We start from the raw sequence: 16,910 nt of genomic DNA on the forward strand, positions 1-16,910 counted from the left end.
CAAGCAGATTCCTTGTTTAGCATTTAACACAGTCTGACACTCATATGTTCAGGAAGTTTTTTTCCTGAACTTCCATTGCACTTTTATCTGTACATCTCTTAAATAACTTCCCATGTATGCTTTTTATTGTGGTTATTTATGTTCTAGCTTTACATTCTCTGTTAGACTAAAATCGCTGAAGGAATATCTTTTTCTACACTGAGTTCAGCGATTGAATAGCTGAATGAGTGAAATGTGACTTTAATATTCATGTGAAAATAACGTCTGCATTCTTTTTTGGTCTATTTGTATCTTTAAAAATATTACGAAGTTTATTTATTTGGCCTGATCCTGCTATTTGTGCCATGGCCCTGCAGATTGTTAATGTAGCCTGTGGCTCTGAACTCAGTAAGTCACATTCAGTCATAATAGATTTGGGTTATAGATTGCCTGAGTTATGGAGGAGTGCAGGTGGGAAATCCAATTGTTCTGTTACCTTAATATTTGGCCTTTTAGAACTTTAGCCTATATAACCTGCTATAGACTGTCTTCAGTTCTTAAAATGCTTTAAAGGTATAGCTTTCATAAGAGTTGTACTTTAATTCAGCCTTTTCTGTACTAATATAGATAAATTTAGGAGTTATTTCTTTTTAAATATTTATTTTTAACTGGAGGAGGATTGCTTTTTACTATTGTGTTGGTTTCTGCCATATATCAACATGAATCAGCCATAGGTATACGTATTTTCCCCTCCTTCTTGAACCTCGCTCCCACCAGGAATTACTTCCTAAAGGCATTTATGATTGAACTATCTTTAGATATCTGACTAGATCAGTCATTCTCAATCTGGTCTTCTCTTAAACATTTTGATGAGTGATTTTGCCATAAAATGGTCAAATAAATTGAGAATTCCTGTTGGAAAGAGACTAAGCACATTAGCATATTGGAAATATGAAGAATCTTAAGTCTGAGTTTAATGCATTAATATTTTTAATGAAAGTGAAAGTCATTCATTCATGTCCGACTCTTTGCGACCCCATGGACTACACAGTCCATGGAGTTCTCTAGGCCAGAATACTAGAGTAGGCAGCCTTTCCCTTCTCCAGGGGATCTTGCCAACCCAGGGATTGAACCCAGGTCTCCCACATTGCAGGCGGATTCTTTACCAGCTGAGCCACCAGGGATACCCAGGAATGCTGGAGTGGGTAGCTTATCCCTTCTCCAGCAGATCTTCCTGAACCAGGAATCGAACCTGGGTCTCCTGCATTGCAGACGGATTCTTTACCAGCTGAGCTACCAGGGAAACCCAATATTTTTAGTATCCATGGTCATTTATTAATATTGAGCTAGTACTTAGAGAAGCAAACTTTGGGAAATGGTTCTCTAAATAACTGGTGTGAAATTAACTTGGGGCAATATTTATAAAGAGAAATTGGGGGTGAAAATTATGGAAAGTCTAAATGTTTAGGTCTTATGACAAATACTTAATAGCCAGAATTGTAATTTTAGTATTTTATGAGGTGGTCGTGATATATCATGTTATTGTCATTGCTATTGAGAAATAAAGATTAGAACTCACCCCTTTCCCTTAAAAAAAAATTAAAATCTAAACTAAAAACAGTTTCTTAGATTAGGCTACCATTGAACAGAGCCTGTTAGCTCACCCCTATTCAGAAATAGGATGGCTTTCCCTGTTAGGTCTTTCATTTGGGGGAGGATGGAAATTCTCAGCTAAGAATTGGCAGTTGGTGCAGGTGTCCTTCAGCTTCTTGTCTAGAAGTAACGCCTTGATCTCTCCTATCCCCATATTTATCTAAGCTTACCTGAGAGATCAATTTTATGGAGGATTCCCTGAAAGGTATTCATTCAGTTCATGCATTCTCCTGTTGTTCAACAGGATAATAAATGATTGAATCCATTCTGCTTAAGTTTCTGTTACCTGACTTTTGTTATCTTTTGATTTGTCTTATTTGAACTTTTTTCCGCAAGTCTTGTGTCCAGGATGGACGTGGGGACCTGTGGTCATTGACTACAGATTGTCTTTATATAGAAAGTAGAACTAGAGTTTTGTAGCCTTGACATTTAAGACTATGTTTTGAAAAGCAAATTAATATGGTCATTTTTAAATATCAGAACCAGATGGGTTCATTAGATAGGGATTCTTTGCCCAAATAGTTTAGCAAGTTTATTTAGTAAGGGAGCTAAGGCATACATGTGTATGTACAGTTAGTCAACTGTAAGATCATGTAAGTGCCATCCTTTCTGTAAATAACCATATAGATGTTCAAAGAAGAGGAAGGTTTTGGCTAAGAATAATCTGAAAGTGTTTCCTGAAACAGGGTATCTCATTTTGTCTTTGAGAGATTTCATCTCAGCATGGTGAGACTTATCTTACAGAGATGTTATTTATAGAATAAGGGCAAGGCAGTATCCATAAAGGCATAGCAGTGATTAGAGAATGCAAAGCAGTCAGCCTAGGACCATACATGGACATAGGTAGGTAAGTCTGATGTATGTGGGTTTGATTTGAAAGCAGATACTTTACCATGGATATCAAGCTTTATTTAGGAACTAAAGGGTGATCACAGTCCAAGTTGCAGGGTAATCAGGGTTAAAGAACCAGAGTTCAGGGTATGGACCAGGTCACTCAGTGGTGCATTGCTCTGACATCATATATTAATAGTTTTTTCATCCTTTGAAATTGCAGTGATAGCCTGTGGTTAGATGAATCTTAAAAGGTGCTCTTCACATCAAGATGGGGATGGATCTGACAGGAAGTTTAGAAGCATTTTCAGGGTGTTCTTAATTTGTGTATGCTATTGAATTTTCTACTTAATAGGGATTAAAATGGTAAATTTTATGTTATGTATATTTTATGACAAAATCTAATCAAATACTTTAAAAATATTGACTCTCCAGATGTCATCATAAAACTTCTTGTGAAGAACTTCATACACCTCCTCCTTTAGTTTTGTGGAAATAAGAGAGTGCTGTTTCATGTTTGTTGTTTCAGCTGTCAGTGGTAATGTGCTAACAGGGGTGATTCTGGGAGAATCAGACGAAAGGATTGGGGCTTCCCAAGGGGGCACACTGAGCCTTGTAAGACCATACAAATAACTGATGTTTCCTCGACTTAACTGGTTTTGAGTTCATGTTTAGTATGCAGCCTAGGTACTAAGGAACTATTTAAGAAATAGTTCCTTTTGAATTACCTAGTGTTTCTTTGTAGTCATACCTTCACAGTCCCTTAATTAAGATCATTATCAGGCAAATTAAGTAAAGCCTAATAATATCAGTTATTTTGTGATAAGACCTTAGGAGGGAGCCAAGCAGCAATCTTTTATTTTTTTATGGAACTATAGATGATTAGGGTGAGTTGACTCATTGGAAAAGACCCTGATGCTGGGAGGGATTGGGGGCAGGAGGAGAAGGGGACGACAGAAGATGAGATGGCTGGATGGCATCACCGACTCGATGGACATGAGTTTGAGTAAACTCCGGGAGTTGGTGATGGACAGGGAGGCCTGGCATGCTGCGATTCGTGGGGTTGCAAAGAGTTGGACACGACTGAGCGACTGAACTGAACTGATCTGAACTGATAGATGATTAATCGTATTGTGTTAGTTTCAGGTGTACAGAAAATGGTTCAGTAACACAATAAATTCTTTTTGTTTATTTTAATACAGTGATGTATATCTGTTATTCAGTACCCCTAACTTACTCCCCTCCCTCTTTCCCCTTTGGTAACCATAAGTTTGTTTTCTCTGTGAGTCTGTTTCTGTTTTGTAAATAAGTTCATTTGTATTATTTTTTAGATTCCATGTATGTGATGTCATAATAATACTTGTCTTTCTCTGTTTGCCTTCACTTAGTATGGTACTCTCTAGGTCCATCCATGTTGCTGCAACATATATACCACATCTTTATCTGTTCATCTGTTGCTTCCATGTTTTGGCTGTTATGAATAGTGCTATGAACATTGGAGTGCATTTATCTTTTTGAATTAGAATTTTCATCACTTTTGTGTATATATCCAAGAGTGGTATTGCTGGATCATATGGTAACTGCATGTTGTTTTCCACAGCAGATAAACCAGTTTGTAAACCAGCAGATAAACCAGCAAAGTAGAAGTATTCCCTTTCCTCCATACCCTCTTCAGCATTTATTACTTGTAGACTTTTTGTTAGTGACCATTCTGATGGGTGTGAGGTGATACCTCATTGTAGTTTTGATTTGCATTTCCCTGATAGTTAGCATTGTTGCATATTTTCACATGCCTGTTGGCCATCTATATGTCTTCTTTGGAAAAATGACTGTCTAGGTCTTCCAAGTAGCAGCTTGATGTGCTTTTATTTGTATATATATTGAATGTGTTATATTATTATCTAAGATAGTTTTGCTTTATTTTTTTAAATAGTTTTTTTTTTTTTTAATGGTTACTTTTATTTATTTGGCTGCGCTGGATCTTAGTCGCAGCATGTGGGATCTAGTTCCCTGATCTGGGCTTGAACCTGGACCCCCTGCACTGGGAATGCAGAGTCTTAGCTATTGGACAACTGAGGAAATCCCTTGCTTTATTTTATTTATTTATTTGTTTTTATTTTTGGTCTCACTGCATCTTTATTACTGTACACAGGCTTTCTCTAATTGTGGCGAGAGGGGGCTACTCTTCGTTGCAGTACACAGGCTTCTCATTGCAGTGGCTTCTCTTTTGTCGTAGAACACAGGCTGTAGGACATGGGCTTCAGTAGTTGCAGCATGTGGGCTCAGTAGTTGTGGCCCATGGGCTTAGCTGCTCTGCGGCGTGTGGAATCTTCCCCAGGCCAGGGCTAGAACGTGTCCTCTGCATTGGCGGGTGAGTTCTCACCACTGTACCGCCAGGGAAGCCCCTTTGCTTGTAAACACCAAGTTTCTTTGGAGTCATGTGGAATGGGTAAATATTAGGCCTCATTTGAAAAGTAGAATGTATTGAAGTCTTTTATTTTAAAAAAAGAACTTTAAAAGATTTTTATAAAGACTTTGATAAAAAGTATTTTAAGTATTTTTGACATTGTTTACTTTGTTACCAAGGCTGATATTTTATATGCCTTGAAATTCACCTTGTTTAAGTTATAATTCAATGATTTTTTTAGCAAAATTACGGAATTGTGCAACCATCACTACAGTGTTGGTTTAAAACATTTCCAACTCGCCTAAAAAAAGTTCTCTAGTATCCTTTTGTAGTCACTCCCCCTTTACACCTCCAGCAAACCACTGTCCTACCTTGTGTATCTATAGGTTTCTTTTTCTGGGTGTTTTATATAAATGTAATCTTACAGTATGTGGTCTTTGGTGTCTCCCTTCTTTTAACAAAATTTTGAGGCTCGTTCATGTTATTGCATTTATGAATTGTTTATTCCTTTTTATTGCTGATTAGTATTCCATTGTCCAGGCCACATTTTGTTTGTCCATTCACTATCTGATAGACATTTAGATTATTTCGGTTTTTGACTATTATAAATAATATTGCTGTGAACATTCACATAAAAGGCTTTAAATGGTGGATGTGTGTTTTTATTTCTTTTGAATAGATAACAAAGAGTGGAAGTGCTAGATCACATGGTAGCTCTGTATTCAAATTTTCAAGCAACTGCCTAACTTTTCAGTAGTGGCTATAATATTTTACATTTTCACCAGCAATGTATGAGGGTTTCAGTTTCTCCACATCTTCACTAGCAATTATGATCTTTTTACCAGAACCGTTCTAGTGGGTGTAAATGGTATCCGTCTGTAATTTTAATTTGCAGTTTTTGATGTTGAGCATCTCCATGTTCTATTAATCATTTGTATATCTTCTTTGGTAAAATATCTGTCCAAAGTCATTTGCATATTTTTTACTTGAGTTATCTTATTTTGTTACCAGAGTTCTTTATAAAGACACATCTGAAATTATGATGGTTTTTTTCTTGTAGAACGAAGTTCTGTATTTTGAGATTTTACACCTGGATCTCTGAACCATTTTGAATTTTTTTTGCATGGTATGAGGTAAATGGTTTAAATTCAGTTTTTTGTATGTGTTATATTCAGTTGTCCAGCACAATTTGTTGAAAAGACTATCCTTTCCCCCACTGAAATTGCCTTGGCACCTTCATTGAAAATTAATTGCCGTAAATATGAGGTTTATTTCTGGATTTTTCAGATCTATTTCATTGGTCTGTGTGGTTATCCTTATACAAGTATCACACTGTCCTAGTGACTGTAGCTTTCTTATAAATACATTTAAAATCAGGCGGTATAAATCATTCAGTCCTGTTCTTTTCCAGAATTATTTTGACTATTCTAGGTTCTTTGAGTTTCCATATAAATTTAAGAATCAGCTTGTCAATTTCTGGGGTGGGGGGAGGAGAAAGGCCTGCTGGGATTTTGATAGGGATTATGTTGAATCTGTAGCACAATTGGGAGAATTTTTAACATCCTCTTAAGAAAAAATTAAGGGAATATAAGAGAAAGATTATATTAGGAAAATTTTAAAATCTATAATAAAAATAAAAAGGCCCCTTCTCTGGTGGCTAAGTGGTAAAAAATTTGCCTGCAGTGCTGGAGACCTGGGTTGGGAAGATCTCCTGGAAAAGGGAATGGTAACCCACTCCAATATTCTTGCCTGGAGAATCCCATCGACAGAAGAGCCTGGCAGACTGCAGTCCATGGGGTCACAAAGAGTCTGACATGACTGAGTGACTAATGCTTCATAATAAAAAGAGAAGACAACTCAAAATAAAGATATCTTGGTTTCCTTTAAAGATTATACCTGAATTTATTGGATTATCAACTTTACAAAATAATTTAATATTTGTTGAGTACTCACTGTATATCAGAGGGTGGGCTAATTGCTCTGTATTGTCCCATTATTTAATCCTGGCTCAACCCCATAACTCCAGTTATAAGATAGGAGATGTTACATGAAAGACTGTTGGGGGAAAGTGGTCATGTCGATTCTCTAGTGACGATGTCCTGACTCTGACTTTCTCCTTAACAGCGTAAGGTAGCAAAGAAAATGCTCAGGTTTCTTACTCTCACTTTTATTCTCTTTGCTCCAGTTTTTAAAATCATCTCTAAATCTTTATATTTAATGACATATTTATAAAAGAGTATGTAATAAAATACTTTGCCAGTGTATCTAATCCCTTGTAAATGGATTACAATTACTACCTCACACATATGAATGAATGTAAGTACAAAATGAAAAAGGAGGTAGCTGTTTGGAAGGGTGATGCTGAGAACAAGTGCTCCTCTATGAGATGTACAACAGTGAATTTATGGTACAGATTTGGATAGTTGTGAGTAGTTATTAATTGTAGGGTGAAAGAGAATTGAGTATAAATTTTAAGGCACTGTTTCAGAAAAGTATCATGAATTTTCGTTATGACAGATGACAGTATTTCTATATTTTGATTTTTTTTTTCATCCTTTTAACTTCTTCCTTTGCATTAGGAGACAGTGCCTTATCATCTGTAGACTTATATTCTGGTTTCTCTTCACATTGATAGCAAGCAGGCAAAATAAAGGGAGAGGGAATAGCATTTCATCTTTTTACTACTTATCTCCATTCTGCAGCCGTGCAGTCGGAAACCCTTGTGCATGAAGACAGATTTGTTCTATGGCCTCGGAGTTGGGTGCCGGGGACGATGGCGGCTGCACTGAGCTGGCAAAGCCCCTCTACCTTCAATACCTGGAGAGGGCCCTCCGGTTGGACCATTTCCTGCGACAAACATCAGCCATCTTCAACAGGAATATTTCTAGGTATGGTATTCCATCTTCCCAATGTAATGTTTTACCACATTTCTGATTCCCATTATTCCTGTAGATTTTAGGGTTAAAATATCTTACTGGTTTTAGAATGTTTGATTTTTTTTTTCCTTCTTTCTTTAAAATAAAATACAGTCAACTTAACCAAAGGATAAATTTCTTCTGTAAAGTGTTTAGTCTACTAACCATAAATTATAATATTTTGCTAGGTCAGTTTTTATTGTGGATTCATCATTCTTTAATTTGTAGTGATGAAAGTGAAGATGGACTGGATGACAATAATCCTCTATTGCCCCAGTCTGGGGATCCCTTGATACAAGTTAAGGAAGAACCTCCAAATTCATTGCTTGGTGAGACTTCTGGAGCAAGCAATTCTGAAATGTTAAACACATACTCATTGAATGGAGTTCTGCAGTCAGGTCAGTGTGGTGAGATCCCTTTTTGAACTATCAGTTCTCTTGGGGCAGTTGTCGTTTCGTTTTTTCTTATTCTTTGTGTTTCTTTACACAGAATCAAAATTTGACAAAGGGAATTTATATAACTTCTCTAAGTTGAAGAAAAGCAGAAAGTGGCTAAAGGTAAGAGATAAGGTAGAACATTTATAATTTAAATAACCCACTAAAATTACAAATAGGAAAGTAACTGATTAATTTTGGTATACTGGCAGAGATTTTCCTAGACATGAGTCTTTTATTCTGAGTGGTGTTTTAAGAGATTATAGAGAAAAGTCTAGAGGACTCACCAAAGTTCATTTTAACAAAGTTTTTAGGACTAAAGCCCTGTGCTAAGCAAGGGAGTACAAAAATATATCAGGTAAGATCCTTACCTTTACTGGCTTGTAACCACAATTTATTTTTTTATTAGTACCTGAGTAGTTCATTCATTCAGCAGATGTTGATTGAAGCATCCTGCCTTGGGCAACATTATTGTACATAGATGCATTGAGTTCCTACCCCAAGTAGCTTACATTCTAATGGAGGGAGTGAGCCTGTAGTAAGTAAATAAAAAGTTTCTTTAAAGAGGTAACATTTTAGCTGAATGATCAGAGAGAACTCTGTGAAGGTTTAAGATAAAAGCATTTCAGTAAGAAGGAAAAAGGGCAGAAGTCCTGAGAGAGGAAGCAACTTGGTATGTTTGGGGAAGTAAAGAAGGCTGATAATAGCTGGAGCACAGTAAGAGGACAGTAGAAGCTGAGGTTAGCTTATCGTGTTGGGCCTTGTACACTGTGTTGAGGAATTTGTATTTTAACTCTTTTTTTTTTACAGTGGTAAGCAATTGGAGTATTTGTAAGCAAGGGAGTGGTGTAGTCTCATTTACACTCTTACAAGATTACTGTCAGCTTGGTTCAATTAAGGATAGCCTTTCTTCTAATGAAACTAATTATTTCTCTATATTTTATACTTTTCTTGTGAAGAGTTCAATGTAGTTTAAAGTTATCCTTTCATTTTTATTACCAAGGCATTTAAAAGACTCACGTGATAAAGTCCTGATTTGCTTCATGTCAGTGAGGTTTTAAACTGTTGGGAGTGCAATAAACTCTGTGCTTCACTGTCACACTTTTAAAAATCAAGATGTAATTCACATGCCATTAAATATTCCCTTTTAAAATTTATAATTTAATAATTTTGAGCACGTTCATAAAGTTATTGCAGCCATCACCACTGTCTAATTCAAGAGCATTTTCATCACTCCAGAAAGAAATTCTACTCATTAGCAGTTACTCATTCTCTACTTTCCCCAGCCCTTCACAACCATTAATCTGTTTTCTGTCTCTGTGGATTTGCCTATTCTAGACATTTCATATAAATGGAAACATTAAATGTGGCCTTTTTTGTCTGGCTTCTTTTACTTAGCGTAATGTTTTCAAGGTTCATTCATGTTGTGGCACATTTCAGTACTCGTTCCTTCATTTCAGTTGCCAAATAATAGTTTGTTATATGGATAACACCACGTTTTGTTTATCCATTCGTCAGTTAATGGATTTTGGGGTTGTTTCTCCTTTATCAGCCATCACAACTAGCATTCTATATTCCCTTTTACGCTATACTAGTTTTTTAGCTTTTGTTTAGTTTTTTGTCTTGGAATTTGACATTTAGTTAAATTATCTTATGTGTAGTATATGTACTAAGTGAAATTTAGCCTTGTTGCTTTTGATAGCATTTCTCATGTTTTAGTGCTTTTTACTTGGGAATCAGTAGGTTTAATTGATATCTTTTTGTTTTTCAGTTGAATTGGTAAAGAATAGTATAAGGGAAACTAGAATGATTATCCTCCAGCTGTTTTTGTCATTTTGAAAACTGGGGGAGAAAATCCTTGGATTATGAAAGTAATTGTTTCATATCAGAGGTTCCATTTCCATTTCCTCCCTTTTTCAGAGCATTCTGCTGAGTGATGAATCCAGTGAGGCAGATTCTCATAGTGAAGACAACGATGAAGAAGAAGATGATGATGATGAAGAGGAAGAACTCAGTCTCAACAGAGAAGATCTTCATAATATGTTGCGACTGCACAAATATAAGAAACTTCACCAGAATAAGTATAGTAAAGAGAAGGAGGTAAAGAGTTCCAGGAGAAATCTCAGGTTTTCATGCTGTGTATTTATCCTCTGGTTTATATTAATTATAACTATATCTTTGTAACTTTCTATTTACATGGTGGTTGTAGTTGTTCTAATAATTGAAAAACATTTCACATGCCAAAAAAGTTCAGTCTTTTAATAGTACACCCTTCAGTTGTTCTTGGTATATTCTAGAATTTGTAACTGTCATCACTATCTAATTTCAGAATATTTTCTTCAAAAAGAAGTCTCATTCCCCTTAGTTCTTGCTCTTCATTCTGTTTTTCAAAAAATTTTTTTTAGTTTTGGCTGTACCTTTTAGCTTAAGGAATCGCAGTTCCCTGATAAGAGATTGACCTGGACCATGGAAATGAAAGCATGGAATCTTAACCTCTTGGCCACTAGGGAACTCCCCTCTCATTCTCTTCATTCTGCTCTGCTCCAGGCAGCTATCAATCCACCATTTCTCTATAAATTGCCTAGTCTAGACATTTTGTACAAATGGAACATGTGGTGCTTTATGTCCAGCTTCTCTCACTTGGCATAATGTTTTCAGAGTTCATTCATGTTGTAACATGTATCATTAGTACCTCATTCCTTTTTATTACCAAATAATATTCCATTGTATGGACATAATGTATTTTATTTATCCATGCATCATTTGATAACTAATTGGATTGCTTCTACTTTTTGAGCTTTATGGATCATAGCTATGAATATTAAGTTGTTTCACTTTTTGGTGCTTATGAATAATACTGCCATGAAGATTTGTGTATAGGTTTTCTCTGTGAGCATATGTTTTATTTCTCTTGAGCATATACCAAGGAAAAGAATCACTGGGTCATATCGTAACACTGAGCTTTTGGGGGAACTGTCAGGCTGTTTTCCAAGGCAGCCGCACCATTTAAAATTCTTATGGTTGCTTTTTTAATGCAGTTTTTTTGAAAGTGTTCGTATCTTGGAAAAACTCCCTTTCTTCACATAATAACATTAGATTGATGATTTAAGTGGCAACTATTTGAATGCTGTTATCAATGCCTTCTGATTTTTGTCAGAAGTCTTAGTACTTTGTACATAATGAGTAATAGGATATTTGAAGACCTAAAAGCTTTCCACCATTAAGGTCCAAAGTTAGTTTAGAAAGCTCTGAATAATATGTTAAAAGTTATAAACCTGTAGAAGTGACAGATAGTAAGATATATGACTTCTGACTTAGACAGGGAGTTCCCTCTTAAAGTACAGTGCTAAGGCAGTTGGTATTCAAAATACTGGAGAAGGAAATGGCAGTATTCTTGCCTAGAGAACCCTGTGGATAGAGGAGCCTGGGGGCTGCTGTCCATAGGGTCGCACAGAGTTCGACACGACTGAAGCGACTTAGCATGTATGCATGCATTGGAGAAGGAAATGGCAACCCACTCCAGTGTTCTTGCCTGGAGAGTCCCAGGGACAGGGGAGCCTGGTGGGCTGCCGTCTATGGGGTCGCACAGAGTTGGACACGGCTGAAGCGACTTAGCAGCAGCAGCAGCATTCAAAATATTTGTTTTTGTTGTTTTTTTTAATTGAAGTAAAACGCACACGTGGAAAAGTTCACAGATTTTAAGTTTACAGTTTGATGAATGTTTTAATAGACCTTGTAGTAGTTCTTCACGGCACTCTTATGCTAGGTTCAGTCCTTGGACCATTCATTTGGCTATAATTCAGGAAAGAGATTCAACAATGGACTACCTAATTTTATTTATTTATCTTCATATTTACCCATTGAGCTGTGGAGGTCAATTTAAATGAAATGTTTGAAAAGATTAATTACTCTTTGGGTAGAAAAAAGTAGATTATTCATATGTTTGAATTCTGGTAACAAAAACACTATGTATAATGTTGTCAAACTCTCTCAGTGGGAAATGAAGAGAGAAGATGTCAAACAGTGAGGAATTGGATGGCTGGGGACTGTTCAAACCACATACAAAACTAAGAGCTGGGAAAGCAGGTGTTAGGAATCTTAGTAAGTCTAAGGACCTGTTGGTAATAGAAATACGTTTGTTTCTTGTTGATGAATTCAAGAGGAGACCTTTCTGCAATGACAAATATGTGTCAGGACAAAGTAAATACTCTGGTGGAGACTCAGAATTATGAAGGATTTTTGTTTGTTTGTTTGTTTGTTTAAGTTATTTTCAACAACTTGCTGTGTGCATAGCCAGTGAAACCATTTTGTTTTGAAGTTAAGGAAATAATTCACTTTGATGTATTAGATCTTCATTGGTCTCTCTGTGGGAAGAATACTATATGTAGCAACTGTGGTTTTTCCTCTGGAACGGCTTTTTTTAATAGAGATGATTTGAAGACTGAACTGTAAGAGAGACGGGCTCTTCTAAGCATCATGTCTTTGCATGTTTTAGTTGCAGCAATACCAATACTACAGTGCAGGGCTGCTCTCCACCTATGACCCTTTCTATGAGCAGCAGCGGCACCTTCTAGGACCCAAAAAAAAGAAATTCAAGGAAGAAAAGAAACTTAAAGGTAAGCATATTGACTTGCCTTCTACCTTTACTCCTTCTTAGTTTCAGGTACATTGGGACTTTCAACATAATCCATGTAGTAGAAATTTGCTTCATCTGAAAAACCCTAGCCTCCTTTATCTCATTACTAGTTTTAAGTATTACTAAACTTATTTTGTATTTGGTTTGTGATCTTTTCTAGAATTATGACGACATGAGAACTATAGATTCTTTGCCAGAGGTTTAAGCCAATTAGCATATTCCAATTTTTTCTTCTACATACTTTCTAAATAGTGAAAATATTCTGGGAGAGGAAGAAGTTGGTTACACAGGGAGGTATGAGGAGTAACCTGAAGTATTTGAAATAAGTTTTAACTGTTGCTGTATATAGTGATTTAGAATAGATCACCTCCTGATCTTCAGGAGTGTTTGTTTGCATGTTTGCCAGGAAATGTCTTTTCCTCTCTTGAGTTCCAAGCATCTGGAAATCAGGAAGGAAATAGGAAAGGAAAGTTTTAGACTATCTGTACTAGGCAGATTTTATTCCCCTAAATTGCTATTCAGAAAAACTCTTTTTAGCCACCTTCCCTATCCTCCTTGTTTTATCTCTGTAGTTTCTCATCCTTTTACCCTCCCTTTCAAGCTAGGTTTTTCTTTCATGTATAATTTTCTTTTCACAGATCTTAGTGTCATATCAGCAAATGCATTATTTATTATTATTTTTTAGTCGCCTCACATTGCCACCAAATAGAAATGTTTCCTTCCTTCTGATCATTACTTGAGCTCATGATAATTCGTAAGCCTCCCTTCCTATTGTTGGGTTCAAAACAAATTCAGTTCTCAACATTCTTTTTTATTTCTCATTCATATAAACAGAGGGAGTATCCAGTGTTCCTTTCCAAGGTAGTGTGATCTTCTTGGAGTATTCATGGACCTGGATAGATAAAAGGATAAACATTGCCAGTCTAAGTGGAATGAGAAAAGAACCTTGATTTTTCTTAAAGTGATAAGGTTGTTTTATGACTTTCTTCTGTGGAAAAGAAGAAAAGCAACCTTCTGAGAGTCTGTTCCTTTGCAGCTAAGTTGAAAAAAGTGAAGAAGAAAAGGCGAAGAGATGAAGAGCTTTCCTCTGAAGAATCCCCTCGTCGCCACCACCACCAGACCAAAGTTTTTGCCAAGTTCTCTCATGATGCACCTCCTCCTGGCACCAAGAAGAAGCACTTATCCATTGAGCAGCTCAATGCCCGTCGCAGGAAAGTGTGGCTCAGCATTGTGAAAAAGGAACTACCAAAGGTAAGTCGGTGCCTCCAGGTAGAATTTCTCGGCCTGCCCTCCAAAGAGAAGCCGGGAGAGCTGGATTCTTTCACAGGATTCAGGAAGAGACTATCTACTGGAATTGGGAGAATCCTGGATAGTTCTCTCTTTGGTTAATTGATTTTCTAGAGTTTGATCAGGATTCACAAGATAATTGTGTTGTGCTCCTTTGCCAAAAAAATGGAGGGAGACCTCTTTGAGGAAGGAATGCAATTTTCTTACATAAAACAATAGAGATTTGACAGCTGATTTTAAAGTGATCATACAGGAGATTAAAACAAAATGATGGAGATGTGTTTTCTTAGACACTGTAAACATTTGGATGTTACTGAATAATCACAGGTATTAGAAGAAAATGTGAATGATTAGGAAAAACATGTATAAGCATTCATTTTGCTCTTTTAATTTGTTTGAATGTTTTAGTTTGATTTACTAATTTCAAACTTAAAAGTTGCAGGAAAAATGCAAGGAATGTCTGTATTCCTTTACTTAGATTCACCAGTGGTTTGCATTTTATTCAGTTAATTGCTTGCAATTAATTGAGTGCAATTTTAATTGAAATATGAACAGGATATTTCGTGAATTTAGAAGCTGATTCTAAACTCTGTGGAACAAGTTAGTATGCAAGAATTACTAGAGAAACAGTAAAAAACCTTCCCAAACTTTAAAACATACTATAAAATCTCTGCAATTAAAATAGTGTGATATTGATACATGGATAGGCAGATAGACTAGTGGTACATTTAATAAGTGGTGCTGGACAACTAGATAGCCATTTCAAAAAAAGGTAAAATTAGGTCTGTGTTTCACACATATACTCTAAATGGATTTGGGATGTCAGTGTAAAAAAATGAAATCATACAAATATTAGAATAAAATGATTGCATTTCTATCTAATTTTTGTGTAGGAAAGAGTTTATAATTCAGCATCCAGAGGTAATATAAGAAAATACTCTTAAATTTGACCACGTAAAAATAAGTTTTTGCCTGACAAAAGACAGCTGACAAATTGTGAGACATTATTTACATTGAATACTGTAGTTACAAGGCTATTGTCTCTAACACAGAAAGAACTTAAAAACTGAGGGGAAAAATTACCACAGATTCAGTTCAAAGTATCTCATAATTGGGGTAATACAAATGAAAAACCACTTAGATACCCTTAGACAAAAATCAAACTCTTTGTCATCTATCACACTGGCAAAATTTTTTAAATACAACAATTTATTCTATTAAGGAGCCTCTGGGCAAACAGGTGTTCTCATGCATTACTGCTAGGAATACAAATTAGAACTGTATTAGAGGAAGGTTGGCAACACCTACTAATCTACAGATGCATTTACCTTTCAAATCAGCACTTCCACTTCTAGGAATCTACCTTGAAGTAACCACACAAAAATACATGTAAACAGGCTTATTCATTGTAGCATTATTTGTAATTGCAAAATAATGAAAACAGTCTAAATGTCCATATATGGGGCTTGAATTAAATAATGACAGGTCTACTCAGTGGATTATCATACTGCTGTTAAAAATAAAGAATGAGGAAGACCTCTCTGAGCTGATATAAAGTAGTTTCTAGGACATACAGTTAAAGAGACAAAACATAAAAAAGTAAATATACTTTTAATGTGAGAACAAAGGGAATATAAGAAAATGCACAAATACCTGTTCAAAAGAAATTCAAGAAGGATGAACCAGAAATTAAAGTGATTGATTCCTTTTAAAGGGCCGGTGGGAAAAGGATAGAAAGAAGGGAGGGAATGGAGACAGGGTAGCAGCGATGAGGAGGAAGAAGTCTTTGAGTGTATCTTGTACAGACTGCTTTTTAGAACCGTACTAATGTTTTACGTGTCTCTTGACATACTTCAAAATAAAGTATCAACCAGTCAGGATGTGGCTGGAGAGGGAGGTTAGAAGGATGTGTGGGCAAAATGGAATAAAAATAGGAACAAATATACTTAATTGTATTAGAAATGAGTAATATAATCAAGTTACAGGAAGTGTAGAACAAGGACCTCATATAAGTAACTGAGGGAAACAGTATTTTGATCAGATATGAAAGGGTAAGGAGTGAAGGAGCTATACGTAAATGCCATGATTGACATAGAAAAAGTGTTTCTCCCAGGGGTCTAGGTTAACAGTTTTGAAACTACTTTATGTGTCTATTAGCATTGAGCAAATAAGTAAATATATTGTAGGTGAGAGCCAATTTTTCACTGCTGGAGAAGGACATTAAAAGTAAGGAAGAAGGGGAAAGTTAAAATGAAGCCCATGAAATTTGATTGGAATCAGATGTGTCAGTATAAATTCATGGTTTTATACACACACCCAGATACAGAGATATACTTGGGTGTGTATGTATGTTTTTTTTCCGCCTCTAGTAGCAGTGACACCCTAGTAACAATGAGGATACCTGGCAACCAGGTCTTGGTTTCTAAACAACTTTTATTCTCTAGTAAAAGGAATCAGGGCTCCTTCAAGAAGTACCGTATTCCAGAACTCAGCAGGGAGAATACAAAATGAACCTTAGGGAATTTTCTCGTGGTCCAGTGGTTAGAACTTGGTGCGTCAACCCCTGGTTGGGATACTAAGGTTCCAGAAGCCACACAGCACAGCCTTTCCCCCTCGCCCCCCGCCAAAAAACCCCAAAAAACCCAGCAAAATGAACCTTAAAACACTTTTAAGTGCTGCTGGAAAGTAAGGAAGTTCTGAAAAAAGCTGGAGGGGAAGGAGGGGTTTGTCAAAAGAACACAGGAACAAACTTGAAGGACCACTTCATG

The 16,910-nt window shown here is 36.2% G+C and overlaps 1 protein-coding gene across 3 annotated transcripts in view; it reads left to right on the top strand.

The window, feature by feature from the left end:
- Positions 1–16,910, top strand: part of INO80 (INO80 complex ATPase subunit) — a 121,287-nt gene that overhangs the window by 19,275 nt on the left and 85,102 nt on the right. For all 3 annotated transcript variants that reach the window (XM_043919201.1, XM_043919199.1, XM_043919200.1), the window contains exons 2-7: positions 7,573–7,758; positions 8,014–8,183; positions 8,275–8,342; positions 10,140–10,319; positions 12,715–12,835; positions 13,892–14,106. In XM_043919201.1, coding sequence (XP_043775136.1) covers positions 7,616–7,758; positions 8,014–8,183; positions 8,275–8,342; positions 10,140–10,319; positions 12,715–12,835; positions 13,892–14,106 — 897 coding nt within the window. In that variant the 5' untranslated portion in view covers positions 7,573–7,615. The remainder of the gene's footprint in view (positions 1–7,572; positions 7,759–8,013; positions 8,184–8,274; positions 8,343–10,139; positions 10,320–12,714; positions 12,836–13,891; positions 14,107–16,910) is intronic.

This window comes from Cervus elaphus, chromosome 12 (genome assembly GCF_910594005.1).
Source record: "Cervus elaphus chromosome 12, mCerEla1.1, whole genome shotgun sequence".
NCBI lineage: Eukaryota > Metazoa > Chordata > Mammalia > Artiodactyla > Cervidae > Cervus > Cervus elaphus.